General features: G+C 43.4%; 1 protein-coding gene across 10 annotated transcripts in view; it reads left to right on the top strand.

Moving 5' to 3' along the window:
* The window catches only part of RGS6 (regulator of G protein signaling 6), a 464,887-nt gene that overhangs the window by 393,235 nt on the left and 57,425 nt on the right, over window positions 1–14,227 (top strand). For all 10 annotated transcript variants that reach the window (XM_081050402.1, XM_081050408.1, XM_081050404.1 and 7 more), the window contains one exon: window positions 10,543–10,653. In XM_081050402.1, the coding sequence (XP_080906528.1) occupies window positions 10,543–10,653 (111 nt within the window). The remainder of the gene's footprint in view (window positions 1–10,542; window positions 10,654–14,227) is intronic.

Below are 14,227 nucleotides of genomic sequence, written 5' to 3' on the forward strand. Positions count from 1 at the left end.
CTCTGAGGATTTGGTGAAGCCACCTGAGCGCTCCCATCAGAAGGGACACCCAGCTCCATCTTGTCCTTTGGGTGTGAGGAAAGAGGCGGAACCAGTCAGCATGGGGGAGGCCCACACAAGGCAGGTGTGCTGAGGCAGAAAGTGGGGGAGGGAGCCTGGCAGGGCCAAGTGTTTGTTTGTTTGTGTGCTGTCAGGGAGGGGCACCACCTGGTGACCTCTCATTATGTTTGGGAGGCTGCTTACACTGAAGACACTTCTCTAAGCAGCCACTCCTCACTCCCCAGTTTGCGGCTTTCCTGAGTCTCCACCCAGCAGAGACTGGATTTTATTCCCAACAGCAATAACTGGCAACTTTTCAATGTGACACAAGGATTTTTCATTAGAGCCACAAGGAAACACCCAGATAAAGAAGGGGAGGGAGAGGAGCCGGGTGTTAGCAGGAGATAAAGCAGCCTAGAGCCCTCGTCTGTCAGCGGCTCTGTGGGGGTAGGGAACAGGGAGGTGGCACTGGCAGCTGGCCTTGGGTGCCCCTGCTCTGCTCACTGGAGGTGAAAGCAGAGCTGTTTCACGTGGGAACACACACCCCCATGCTGGATTTGGTTTCCCTGGGCCTGCTCCAGGTGAGCAGTGGTAATTAGCCAAAAGCCATCAGCAAAAGACCTCATCCCCTGGGAACAGGTCCACCCCGTTTTTTTACTTAGTTCCCTGAGAACTGATGTTGGGGAGTGGTGGGAGGGCTGGTGATGTGAAGGTCCGGTTTTGAAAAGGCAAGAGTCAGGATTGGCTCAAAGGTTGCAGCCAGGTTCCGCTGGGAAGGGAATAAGGAAACAATTTAGGGAGTAGGTGTGGAGCCAGCCATCAGGGTTCGGTTCCTGCCTCTGCCATTTTCTGTGTGACCTTAGGCAGGTTGCTTCCTCTCTCTGTGCCTCTGTTTCGGGTCATTAAAGGGGCGAGAGCAATATTGCTTAACTTACAGGATTAATGAGTTAATCCAGGCATGAGCTTGGTCCAGTCTTTGGCACTTACTATGCATGCAATGAATGTGAACAATCGTTATTTTCCAGTGTGGTGCTTACTGGTGCTTTGAAAAGGAGCAGAATTCAAGTGCATGAGATGGAAAGAACAGGGTGGATGGTGTTCTGAGGAACAAAGGGCAGGCGAAGGAGTGAAGGTGACAGCTTTGTGCTAATGCAGTTCTTCCCGCCCTCTTTCTTCTTAGTCCCCTGAACAGAGAGCCCTGCATGCTGCCTAAACCTGACCCTGCTGTCCACAACATGTGTGTCCCCCTTGACTGCCTCTGTGGCCCCAATGACGTGGTGCTTTAAGGGAGGGAGGCTGGCTCTTCTGCTTAGATTTTTCTTGGGTCATCCCAGTTTCAACTGTCTGTCCCACTGTTTCCACAGAGTGATTAAATGTTCCCAAAATGCCAATATCATGGCAACCAACATACATTTCCTAGGCTGCCTTTTACATCTGGAAATAGTACAAAAGCCAGTCTGAGGTTGTCAGGCAGGGTGTCAGGCGGGGTCTCTGGTCCTGCTCCCCACACGACAACGCAGGACATGTGAGGCCAAACAGGAACACCCATGGAGCATAGATACGGGAATCATACCACTACATTCTTACTGGCGGCTAGGTTGGAGACACAGGAAGCAGGAGCCACACTGTCCACAACCCGCCGTCCTAACTGCAATCCACACTTGCCAGCCACCGTCTTCTTGCTAGCCCCCCATTTTATGCTAGTGTAGCCACAGCAGAAATACATATTAGTGGCCAGTGGCTCACTGGTTACAGCTGACGGCCAACTAGCCACAGCTGATGGCCAGCCAATCACAGTACCTGAACACACAAATGAATTATCCAGATAAATAACGCTTAACACCTTAAGCTTTTTATTTTACCTATTTTAAATGAGACTCTATCTCTTGTTCCTGTCAACATACTTGTCTCCAGTAGCCCTTCCTCCCCGCATCTTACCAGCCCCTATTTCCAATCTGTAATAAGCGAGGTGTATCAGTTAGCTGTTGCTGAGTAACAAACTACCTCAACGTAGTGGCTTCAGACAATGGGCATTTACTACCACTCCCCTGTGTGCCAGTTGGCTCCATTTGGCTCCCCCTGGTGTCTGTGTGCAGCTGTGGGTTGGGTAGGCAGCTTGGTGATCTGAGCTAGGCTCTCTCACATGTTTGGCTTCAGCTGGTTTAGGATTGACCTCAGCTGGGACAACTGGGCTCTCCTCACATGGTCTCTCATCCTCCCACAGGCTGACCTTGTTTACATAGGTCTGGCAGGATTCCAAGAGAGAGCGCAAAAGCATGTCAAGCCTCTTGTGGCTTAGAAATGGCACTCAGTCACGGCACTTCTGCTGCATTTTATTGGCTAAAACAAGTCACAAGCCCAGACCAGATTCAAGGACTGGGGAAATAGACTTCATTTTTTACATTGATCTATCATACTAGGACATCAGATAGCCAAGCTCCTTAGCCTTTGTGGGGACAGAGCCCCAGAAAGCAGTTTCCAGGCTCTCGGCCTCATGTGGAGAGGTGCTGGCTCAGATAGTGGATGGCCGTCAGCTGTGGCTGGTTGGCCATCAGCTGTAGCCATTAAGCCATTGGTCACTGATATAACTGCCGCGGCTACGGAGGGGAGCCGAGGAGAGTGAAGGGGGAGACTGAAGGAGAGTAAGGAGAGTCAAGGAGAGTTGGTCGGTTGGCAGCAAAGCGGACAGCAGGTCACACGTCGTGTAAACCCAGCCTCCAGTGAGACCATAGTGGTATGACTTCCCTACCTGTGGCTCTGTGGGTGTTCCTTTTTGGCCTCACCATGTCCTGCGTTCTTATGTGGGGAGCGGGAGCAGAGACCCTGCAGGCCGCCCCGCCGGACACCCCGCACGACAGCCTTGGTTCTAATGCAAGAGTCTTTTCTGAGAGGTGTCTCTTCCGAGTAACAGACAAGGAGCCTTGAGGCATAGAGTTTATTTTCATTGTACACTCTGCTCAGAGACCCTTTTGGTCACTTATCTCACCTATGTTCTTTCAATAGTTAAAGTTGTCAAATAAAAGAGGTCTTACTCTTCTTTGCAAGAGTCCTCAAGGAGTCCCTTGTTTATTCACCGAAGGCTTATAGCAGTTGACAAACCAAATATGCAAATGCAAAAATTTATGTTCTAGTTCCAAACGGTCTGGAAAGGCTCTGTGTTTTGCTAGGTGTCCCCAGAGATTTCATAGTGGCACTGAGCAAGTCTCTGCAGGAATCGTACCACACTGCCCCACACAAAGAGATGGAGTGGGGTCCTTGTATATCTGCTCCTGTACTTGACTCATCCTTACCCTACACCCCATCACAGCTGACTGCTGAATTGATTTTTTATCATCATCTTGCTCATCTCGATATCGCTGCTGCTGCCTGAAATTGGATGCTGGTTCCTCCTCGGCCTCCTGACCCTCCGTGATCATCAAATGTAATTAATAAAATGAGATAAGACAACAAGGGACTGCATACACTAAGGGTCCATTAAAAACCTGCTAGGGTGATAGAAATCCATGAACTTAAAGTCTAATGATAGTTTCAGGGGAGGAAAAAACAGGAGCCAAAGAGATTATTGCAACTTTGCTTTTATGTGATTCCAGATACCGTGGGGTCCTTGCTTCTCCTTTCTCCCGGCCCATCTTAGGTGACAGAAAAGATCGGAGGTAGTTATAGTCAGGGTGACTGTATCCAGACCAAGATCTAGAAAGGCTGTGATACCTGGCCTGGCATATACTCTTCTTTCTGCAGGGCTAAATTCACCTTCACACCCCTTCAGTCATCCTGAGTTCCTCTACTGATTAAATTTTCTGTAGGTGACCTGCAATTAAGGAGTTTTCTTAATATTCTCTCTCCTCCCTCACCTCCTCCAATGTGAAAAACAAATTAGATTAATTAGTGAATGAGTTAATGGGAACTAACCTTTCTTCTTCCCTCTGTGCAGTGCTGCTCTGCTCTTCATTTCCCTTTCTACTCCGATCCTCTTCCTATCTGGTTTCCTCGGATGCATAGTGACTTAGAAACTGCGCATGCCCAAGGGCGTGCAGATATACTCTCCTGTTCCCCCCTTTCCACATGCAGTCTCCAGGTTTCTTCCCATTTAGAGGCCCTGATTTACTAATGAGGGTTTTAGCACATTTTTGTTGTATTTTTAAAGTAGAAATGATGGTCCCTATCCCATAATGCTTTACATTCCATACCTTGTTTTCCCTAGATTAATCACTCCCTGCAAGCCATCCCTCACTGTTAGTTTTCTCTGGAGCCTAAGAGTATCTCCCCACCTCCTCCCTCACCTGCTGTGGAGATCAAATTCCATGTATATACTTCACTCTTGGGAGTCTGTATAGGGAAAAACCCAGTCTTCCTCCTCCAGTGCTTTTTCCTCTACTCTCACACTACTACCACACTCCACATTTCTGACACAGACATGTGAGTTTTCCCCACACCAAGCAGTTCTCTCACACCAGCTGGAGGTCCTACAATTTAACTCAGTCTGACACTCTCTACCTGGAGATTGTGTCAGACCCCACCAGTTAAGGGCTCAGTCCCCCAGCACTGCCCTCCCCTCCTTCAGGTACCAATCGCCAGCAGTAGGTCCCCAGGTTACCACAACTTCTCTCCAGTTTGGCTACAAATTGGAGGTTCCCATAACCCCCTCCTTAGGTTTGATTAATTTGCTAGAATGGCTCACAGAACTTAGGGAAACACTTATGTTTCCCAGTTTATTAAAGGATATGATAAAGGATATAGATGAAAAGTCAGATGAAGAGATACATAGGGCAAGGTCTGGGAAGGACTCAAGCGCAGGAGCTTTTGTCCCCATGAAGTTGGGGTGCATTACCCTCCCCATACATGGATGTGTTCACCAAACTCCAAGCTCTCCAAACTCCATATTATTTGGATTTTACTGAAGCTTCTGATCATAGGCCTGGTCAATCTATAGCTCTATTTCTAGCTGTAGAAATAGCTAGAATGGGGGGGTGGGGCTGAAAATTCCAAGCTTCTTATCATGGCTTGGTCTTTCTCGTGACCTGCCCCTATCCAGGAAGCCACCAAAGGTCACCTCATTTGAACAAAATACACTCCTATTCCTCAGGAAATTCCACGGGTTTCAGGAGCCCTGTGTCAGGGACCTGGGTCAAAAACCAAATATTTATAATTTCTATTACCTCACAGGTTTCTTCCTGGGCACCCCTCAACCCATGATGGATAGCATCTCTTCTTACTCTGACTCACCTGTTATACTTTTTCATCATTTTCTATACAATTTGTAGCAAAATTATGAGTCTTTTTTGTTTGTTTATTGTTAAAGGAGAGAGGATGAAATCGAAACATTTTTTCTCAGAATTTTTCAAGTGATAGGACTATAAGTTTTGTAAATTCCCTTTTATCATTTTCTTCCTCTCCAAGTTTATTGAAGGTAGAACTTAATTAGCAGCCTAAGCTAAAAAGTTTCTCTATTAATAGCCCCCATTATATATCTAATGTATATATAATCACCCCCTTATAATATGCATGTGTATAGAATAACCCACGGCTGGTTAATGTAGTTAGAAGCCATGACTTCTGTTAGCTCAGTTCTAGCATTTTCCTGTGATCCAGAGAGCTATTCACTATTGCATGACACCAGTAGCTGCTGAATAATGTCAGCTGAATGACTGACCGACCACAGGCTGTACCCCTGACCCCCGTGTGGCAAATGTTTACCACTTACTACAAGGAAATGGGCAGCAGTATGTGCATAAATCAGCCAGATCCACACATCCACCCAACAACTATTTCAAAACGCCAAGTGATGGTGGGTAGCACACATGCTAACAGTTGTTGTCAGCATCTTCTAATGATATGAGAATTTATCATTTGAAAATAACAAAACTGTATACTACTAATCAGAAGGAGATAGGGGGAAGGGGACAAAGATGTTAAAATTGTTTGATGAGAAATATTGTTCCTCATGGACTTCCTCTGGATTTCCAATGTTTATTTTTTCCCATCTCCTGTGTTAGTCCACTAGGGTTGCCATAACAAAATCCCACAGACTAGGTGGCTTAAACAAACAGACGTTTATTATCTCACAGCTCCAGAGGCTGGAAGTCTATGATCAAGGTGCTGGCAGGGCTGGTTTCTGGTGAGGACTCTTTTCCTGACTTGCTGACCACTGCCTTCTCCCTCCCATGGCCTTTGCTCTGTGCTCTCATTGCATAGAGAGCTCTGCCGTCTCTTCCTGTTCTTACGTGGACAGTCCTGTCAGATTAGGTTCCCACCATTATGAACTCATCTAACCTTAATTACCTCCTTAAAGACCCTGTCTCCTAAAACAGTCACATTGGGGGTTAGGGCTTTAACCTGTGATATATGGCGGGGGGACACAATTCAGTCTGTAGCACCTCCCAATTCTACTTTTGAGGAAAGAGCGTTGTAGAACACTTGGCACACAACAGTACAAGTAGCAATGCTGGACAGATAATTGGGTGCCAGGCTTTCTACAAAGTCTTTCCATGCCTCTGTTTTGTGCTTTTCCTGTCCTATCTTAAGTCTTTCTATAGTTATTAATATTGACTTCGGACTCAAGTAGTGCTTGGTAGTAACTATTGCTACTTCCCTGTTGCCTGCCTGGCCTGTTCATCATCTCTGTGTGTTCCAAGCAGCCTGTTGATCTTGTTGTCTGTGCACTGCAAAGAAGTGTGATCTGGGAGGAGGAAACCTCTCTGGCCAATCCTACAGAGGGCTGCCTTGATGAACTTGCCTTCACATTCCCATCACCCTCGTCCCTGTTTCAATTGTATTAGTATGGTTCCAAGCAATAGAACCTGAGCTTGAACCTGGTTCAGCTAAAAGAAGCATATACCGGCTCACAGAATACAAGGAGTGGCTGCAGAGTTGAATTCTGGGAAGTACAGAGATGCGACTCAGCTCAAGAATAGGTGGATTCAGGTTCTGAGTCAGTAGACCTGGGACAGGGCCTACGATTCTTCATTTCTTATAAGCTCCCAGGTGACCCCTGTGCTGCTGGTTTGTGGACCATACCTTGGGTAACAATGAGATGGAACTGCTGGCTAATTTCTTCACATTTTCAGCAGCAAGTTAATTAACCATGCTTGCCCTTGACAATTCAGTAGTAGGAATGGTGGCTCTGAATTTGCCATTGCAGAGGAAACATGACATGCAAGCTGGCAATGCTTAGGGGAAAGTTTTATTTTTTTTCCCGGTCAGTGGATCAATAACCATAAAAATATCCGTAAGTTTTGGCCTCATAATTCTACTTATGGATGTTAATTCTAAATAAATAACCAAAAAGATGGACAATCCAATGTAAACAATGGTGTTGTATAGTACTATGTATAACTACAGAATTAAAACTTTGTGTCTAATAGAGAGGAAATGGTTACATAAATTATAATAAATTCACTCCAGACAATATTGTGGACATGTATTTATCTTTTCTCCCTCCCCAAAAGCAACATATCAGTGAAGGAATAAAAATGGTATGAACTCACAAAGTCAACAAATTACTGAATTAATGGTTTCAACAAATTTGTCAAAGAGAAAGTCTGAGGAATTGGGGGAGGGGCATGACCACAGGCCTCTGTCTCTATAATGTTTTAATTTTTTTAATTGGGTGATAAGTTCAAAAGTAATAGTCTTACCTTTTTATACCTTTTACATTTTTATACCTTTCTGTATGCCTGAAATATTTCAAAATTCAATAAAAAAGAAAATGGATGGGAACAGAGTGAAGACCATTATAACCTAGATGTTAGAGGTTTAAGTATTACAACAAAGTGAGCCAGTTTGCCCAACAAAATCTGCCCTTGGCTCTTTAAGGCACCCAGGGCGATGGAAGGCAAGATGAGGCAGCGGACAATCCTCTTGGGACGGGTGAAGTCTGTCTGTGGAGCCACTGTGTCCCACCAGGAGACCATCCTACCACTGGGGGGAGGCAGTTTATTCTCCAGAGAAACTGAACTACATTAGCTCAGAACTCAGGCACAATACATCATAAAGGGCCAGCTGAAAACAAGAGAATTAATCATAGGTCTATATACTGAGCTGTGGGACCCTCGACCCCTGTCCTGTTCACAGCCTTCCAGGAACCAGATGTATATGCCTATAGGCAAGAGACTGGCAAACTACAACCACTGGGCCAAATCTACTTCATTCCCTATTTTTGCAAGTAAAGTTTTATTGGAACACAGTTACAGGCATTCAGTCAAGAATTGTCTACGACTGCTTCTGTGCTGCAACAAAAGAGCTGAGTAGTTGCAACAAACACCATCTGGCCAGCAAAGCCTAAAATATTTACTATGCGAGTCTTGCAGAAAAAGTTTGCCTACTCCTGCTCTAGATAAAACTAGATGTCCCCAGAGGAAAGATTCCAGTTCCCTTATTTGGAGCTCTAGTGAAAAGACTGGCAAGCTGCCCTGCCCTGCAACAGTGAAGCCCATCACTTGGCAGGTCCTGTCCACACACCTACCCTGAGCCTCCCAGCAGGTTTTAGTACCTCAGCACAAATGGATGTCCAGAGATTTTTCCAGACACTCAAAGGAAACCCCAGTGTGAAGGAAGGAGTGTGATCAAAACAGAGAAAGGGATTGGAGGAACCAAAAACTATTCAAGCAACAGAAGACACTGAAAATAAAAATATAGTGTTAATATCCTCAGAGAGATGAAAAGACATTTCATCCGTAAAACAAGAACTAGATACTATGAAAAACAAGAGTGAACTCTGGAAACAAGAAAATGATAGCCCAAATTAAAAAGTAAAAAGAAAGGTTGGAAGCACGATCAAATAAAAAGACCAAAAGAAGCAACATGGGAGGGAAAATTTAGGAAAATTAGATTATCAATCAATTCAAGATGTCTAACATTGAACAAAAACAGAATTGTAGAAAGGAAAAATGAAGGGTCTGACATTAAGAAAGAAATAAAAGAATATTTCTGAGAAATTTTTTTTTTTTATCCAGCTGGGCACATCATACCCAGTGAATAAAAACAACCAACAAGGATCATGGTGAAATTTCAGAACACTATAGTGATAAAGAGAAGTTTCTGAGTCCAGAGAGAAAAGAGACTGTTTCGAATCAAATGGATCCAGACTTCTCAATAGTAACACTGTGTGCCAAAAAAAAAAAAAAAGTCAAAGCAATGCCTTCAAAATTCTGAAATAAAATTATTTTTAACCTAGGGTTCCATGTCCAGCACTATTAGTCAAATATAAAGATAAACTGAAAAATCTTTTAGACCTGCAAGGACTCAAAATATTTAGCTTTTATTCACCCTTTCTTAGGAAACTACTAAAGGAAGGGCTTCAACAAAACCAGAGAATAAGACCAATAGATAGACATGGAATCCAGGACACAAGAGCTTCAACACCAAGGTGAAGGAAGTCCCAGGATGATGATTTTGCATCAAGCCTATAAAACAAACAGTCCAGATTGGAGCGAGAGGACTCAAAACTTTGGGAAGAGGGCCTCCAGGAAATGGGAACAGAACTGACCAATTATCTGATATGTTTAAGATACGGAAAAATTATTGCTATATATTGTACAGATTTTTTAGAACACTTGAAAAAAGTAATATGTTCCTTAGGTTAGCAGCAAACAATTTTTATCTAGTTTAGTGATTACTGATTTAACAAAAATTATTATGTAAATCTATTTGGAGGATCATTACCGTAAATAGTAAGGAGAGTTGGGGACTGGTGAGTAGAGAGTTAATCCTCAATTAAAATTGAGAATCAAGAACAGCTATCAAATCATATAATTTAGCAATATACAGGTAAATGCTAAAAGAAACAGAAGGGTAGAAAGTAGATGCCTCTGTGAGAAGGGATAGGAGGAAAAAAACATTGCTATTGCTTTTTCGTACGTGAAAGCAGTTAGTACTATTTTATTGTTTTAACTACATGCATTTTGATAAAAATAAATTTTTTGCTTAGAAAGATTATGTAGCTATTTAAATGATAACTAGAAAAACTAAGTTGCTTTTGGGAAAATGATTATAATATATTAACTCCTATAGTCTCCCAGGATGTAAGTCTTTGCAATAAGAAAGCCCTCCAGTCGGGAATGTTGGGTTGGCAGCCTGGAGGAATGTAGCACCCTCTGTGTGTCCCAGATGCCTTGAGACCTGTAGTCAATGTCAGAGAGTGATACAAAAGCAGGTTTGGGCTAGTGTATCAGTAAGGCTACCATACCAGGGAGTGATGCACCAAGGTGCAGGGAAAGCGTTAAGTGGGAAAAAGATATAAAGTGTGTCTGTATACCATGACTGCAGCGATGCAAAATGATACGCTCACAATGAGAAGGGAACAAGGGCTAAGGAACACAGTGTCGGAACTGGGAGTGGTGGTAATTTTTTCCCTTTGATTTAGAATTGTGTTAAGACTGTGCTTGCTTCGGCAGCATATATACTAAAATTGGAATTATATTAAGACTGAATATCATGTGTGTGTAAATAGAAGAAAAGTTTTTATAGGAAATCAGTGGCATTCTTTGCTCTGCTTCCCTCCTGCAGCTTAATTGCTTACACGGAACAGTACGTGGAATACGATCCTTTAATAACGCCAGCTGAGCCATCCAATCCCTGGATCAGTGACGATATCGCCTTATGGGACATAGAGATGAGGTAAAAAAAAAAAAAAAAAAAAAAAAAAAAAAAAAAAGTTTTAATGATTGGGAATGCGAGAGAGGTGGAAAAAATTCATGAGATTGTGAGATTACATTATTCCCTATCTTAATTTGGCTTTATCACTAGAACAGAAACTCCTCAAATAACCTCCCCACTGAGTTCTGCTGACTTGTGGTTCCTATCTCCTTATAGCTTTGATTTGGACACGGATCCTTTGTGGTGTCCCTCTCTCTGACCCTTCGAACGTCATGACAGCAGGGACAGTCCCTCACATTTCCTAGTTCTAATTGCTGGAAGGAAAGAATCTGTTGGCCAATTGGTTTGTTTGTTTGTTTTTAATGTATCAGTCAACAGCAACAATAATAGCTAGCACTTACTTGGGACTGGCCATATATTAAGTGTCTTGCACGGAATCCCCACACCTGGTAAACATTATTATTCTCACCGTTGAACAGATGAGGCAACTAAGGCACAGAAGAGTTAATAAACTTGCTCAAGGTCACACAGCAAGTAGCTGCCAGAGTTGGCATTGGAACCTAGACAGAGGATTCCAGAGCCGTGGTTTTCATCACTCTGCTCTCCTGTAACTAGCAGCGGCAGTTCCATCCAGTATCTCCTCACCTGTGAGGGACCCTCGTGTGTTTACCTAATACCTGAGGAAGCCAAGCCCAGAGGGACTTGGACCATGTTCCCAATTACAGAAGGAAACGCACAGACAAAACTGGTGCGCTATGTCTGTACACCTTCTGTCCCTCTGCCAGACGACTTTTTATTTCATTTCTCATTTCTTTATATCGCTCTCATTTGCTTTCACTCTTGCTGTTTTTCTGGCTTCTTTTCTTGAAATGGAAAAACTTTATGGGTTCCTATTATTAAAAAGTCCAAACTAGTCAGACATGCATAATGAAGAAAATTCTCTCCTCCTTCAACCTACTCTCATTGTCCAGAAAGAACCTTTGTTTACAATCTAATGCCATGGTTCCCAAACTGCACCAGGGCTGACTGGGCCACTGCAGGGACCTCACAGGGTTACCACGGGACATGCTAATCCTTTGAGGGAAACACAGTGACATGTGACATATGTCAGATACAGCATAAACTAGCTACAAGGTAAGGTAGATTACCGTTTTCAACATTTTAGATCACATTCCACTCCCCCCGGTGATGTCATGTCTTTGCAAATCTGTGGTTTCAGGGCAGTTGCTGTGATAAAAAAAAACAAGTACTGGGCAAAAATCAACAAAGAATAGGAAACGAGGGTGATGATTCTAAAGTTTGAAAAGATGTACAGTGCTCAACAGTGCACATGTGCTTATTTAAGAATGAAGAAAATAAGAATGAAGAAAATATATTTATTGTTCTTTCAATGTATATGTATTTCCAGTAGTTACTAAGCTGTTGGAACATAAATACATATTAAGTTCTATGGGCCTGACTTTTTATAAATAAACTTGCCCTAATCTGATCCGAGAACTTAAATCTTTCTTTAACTCGGGATGTTTTCTTTTCTTTTCTTTTTTTTTTTTTTTTTTAATTACTGCTATTCTGTTTTCCATTCTCTCCACTCTTTTCAGGAAGTCCTTTTGTAGGAATCCTGGGCCTCTCAGATGGAGCAGCCATAACTCTTATCTTTTCCCTATTAGCCTTTTTATTCTATATTCAAGGATAGGATTCCTTGAATTACTCTTCAGTCACCAGTTTGGTTTTCAGTGGTGTCCATTCTGAGATTTTATACTTTAATGAGTTTTTCTTTTCATCATAAGTGTTAGGAGGGGTCGTTGACAATCATGCTTTTCATTTCTAGGAATTTTTACTATTTCTTGGACTCCTTTTTCTTAGCAGCCTGCTCTGTTCCACTGATGTTTAGCCTCTTGAATCCTTCTGAAGGTGGGATACAGATGGGTTTTTTTCCGTATTTCTCTTCCATTTCTGCCACTTCGTCTGTTTCACAGGGATTATTGATCAGAGAACTATTGTTCCTAGTCATTGTTTCATTACTCCAATCACTGTTCGGAGCAGATCAGTCGTTTCATATACCCAGCACTTTGGAGAAGCTGCTGTTTTTCATCAATGAAGGTCTTAGCTTTCAACCCTGGCTATGTACTAGAATCACCTGGAGCATTTATGAAAAATACAAGTGCCCAGACCCCTCCCCAGGCTAATTAAATAAGAATTTCTGGTGGTGGGGTATTGTTTTTTTGCTAGTTTTTTGTAATCCCCCCAGATGTGTAGCCCTGGTCCGGATGGACTGTATCAGTAGCTGGTGAGGGTTCCCTCAGCAATTGTGGGAGTCACCGGTTCTCGGAACACAGGGCGCATCAGAATCACCTAGGATGCTCATTAAAAATACAGATGCCCTGGGGTGGTTCTGGCTAGCTGTATTTTTCAGCAAGCATTCTAGGCAATTCTGAGGCATAGCACAGTTTGAGAATTCCTGGTGTGGTTCACAGAGTTCCCCCCATAGGCTCTCCTCTGAGAAGTTAATGTGGCTGTAGGGCTTCTTTGGGTGTACAAGTATTACCGTGTTTCCCCGAAACTAAGACCTAGCTGGACAATCAACTCTAATGCGTCTTTTGGAGCAAAAATTAACATAAGACCCCGTCTTATTATTGAGCTGATTGTCCGGCTAGGTCTTATTTTCGGGGAAACACGGTAATGGGAGGGCACAGGTAAATCAGCAAGGCTCCCCTCTAGGTCCTAGGTCCTGGGTATGTGGCCCAGTAACAGACCGAAAGACTGGGTCCTCTCTAAGTGGGACCGGTGGCTACAGGGTCCATGGGAGGTAGAGTCCCCACCTTCTCCCTTAATGACTTCTCTGCAGCCAGGTGCTCTCCTTTCAGGCCATGATGGGATTTCTAAAGTTCTTCAGTTTCCTCTCCCTGGTGCTCCCCAATAAGTCCACTCTTCTTTCTTCTGCTGAAGAATCTTAGGGGACCTGGTTAGATCTGCAGAAGCTAGTAAGAAGTAAGGAAAAGCTGGAGTGTCTTTATAAGTCTCCCTGCTTTACTGAACTCTTTTCTGCTCTATATTTGCTGTTCCTCCCTTGGGTTACAGAAGCACTACCCTCTGGTTTTGTTGCCCAGATTAGAAGCTGGTGAAAAACAGTCCCCTCCCCCCCCCACACACACACAATTTTGCTTAGGAGATTCTCTCTGCCATGTGGAGACCGTGTTCCTCCTTTCTGAGTTTCTTCCATATGCCCCCTGTCCAACAGCTTCTACTTCTAGTACTGCTGCTAGGAGCTTGGGGATCCCCTAGGCTTCTGTTGGGGACACCCCACTACTTTCTTCTCAGAAGGACCCACTGAAATCATAGGCGGTTCTCAATCAGTTGTTACCAGTTCACTTCATCTTCCCGATCTTTCTCTAAGTTTGTCATCTGCTGATAGGAAATTTCTTTGCCTCTATATACTATGTTGTTTTAGGGTATTTTTATTATTATTATTATTATTATTATTATTATTATTATTATTAATTTCACTGAACTCCAGACATTTGTCTGTTCCCTGCTCCTGGACCACTTCCCCAGATTTTCACATGGCTGTCTTCTCTTTTCATTCAAGTTTAACTTG

This window comes from Rhinolophus hipposideros, assembly GCF_964194185.1.
Source record: "Rhinolophus hipposideros genome assembly, chromosome: 5".
Classification (NCBI taxonomy): domain Eukaryota; kingdom Metazoa; phylum Chordata; class Mammalia; order Chiroptera; family Rhinolophidae; genus Rhinolophus; species Rhinolophus hipposideros.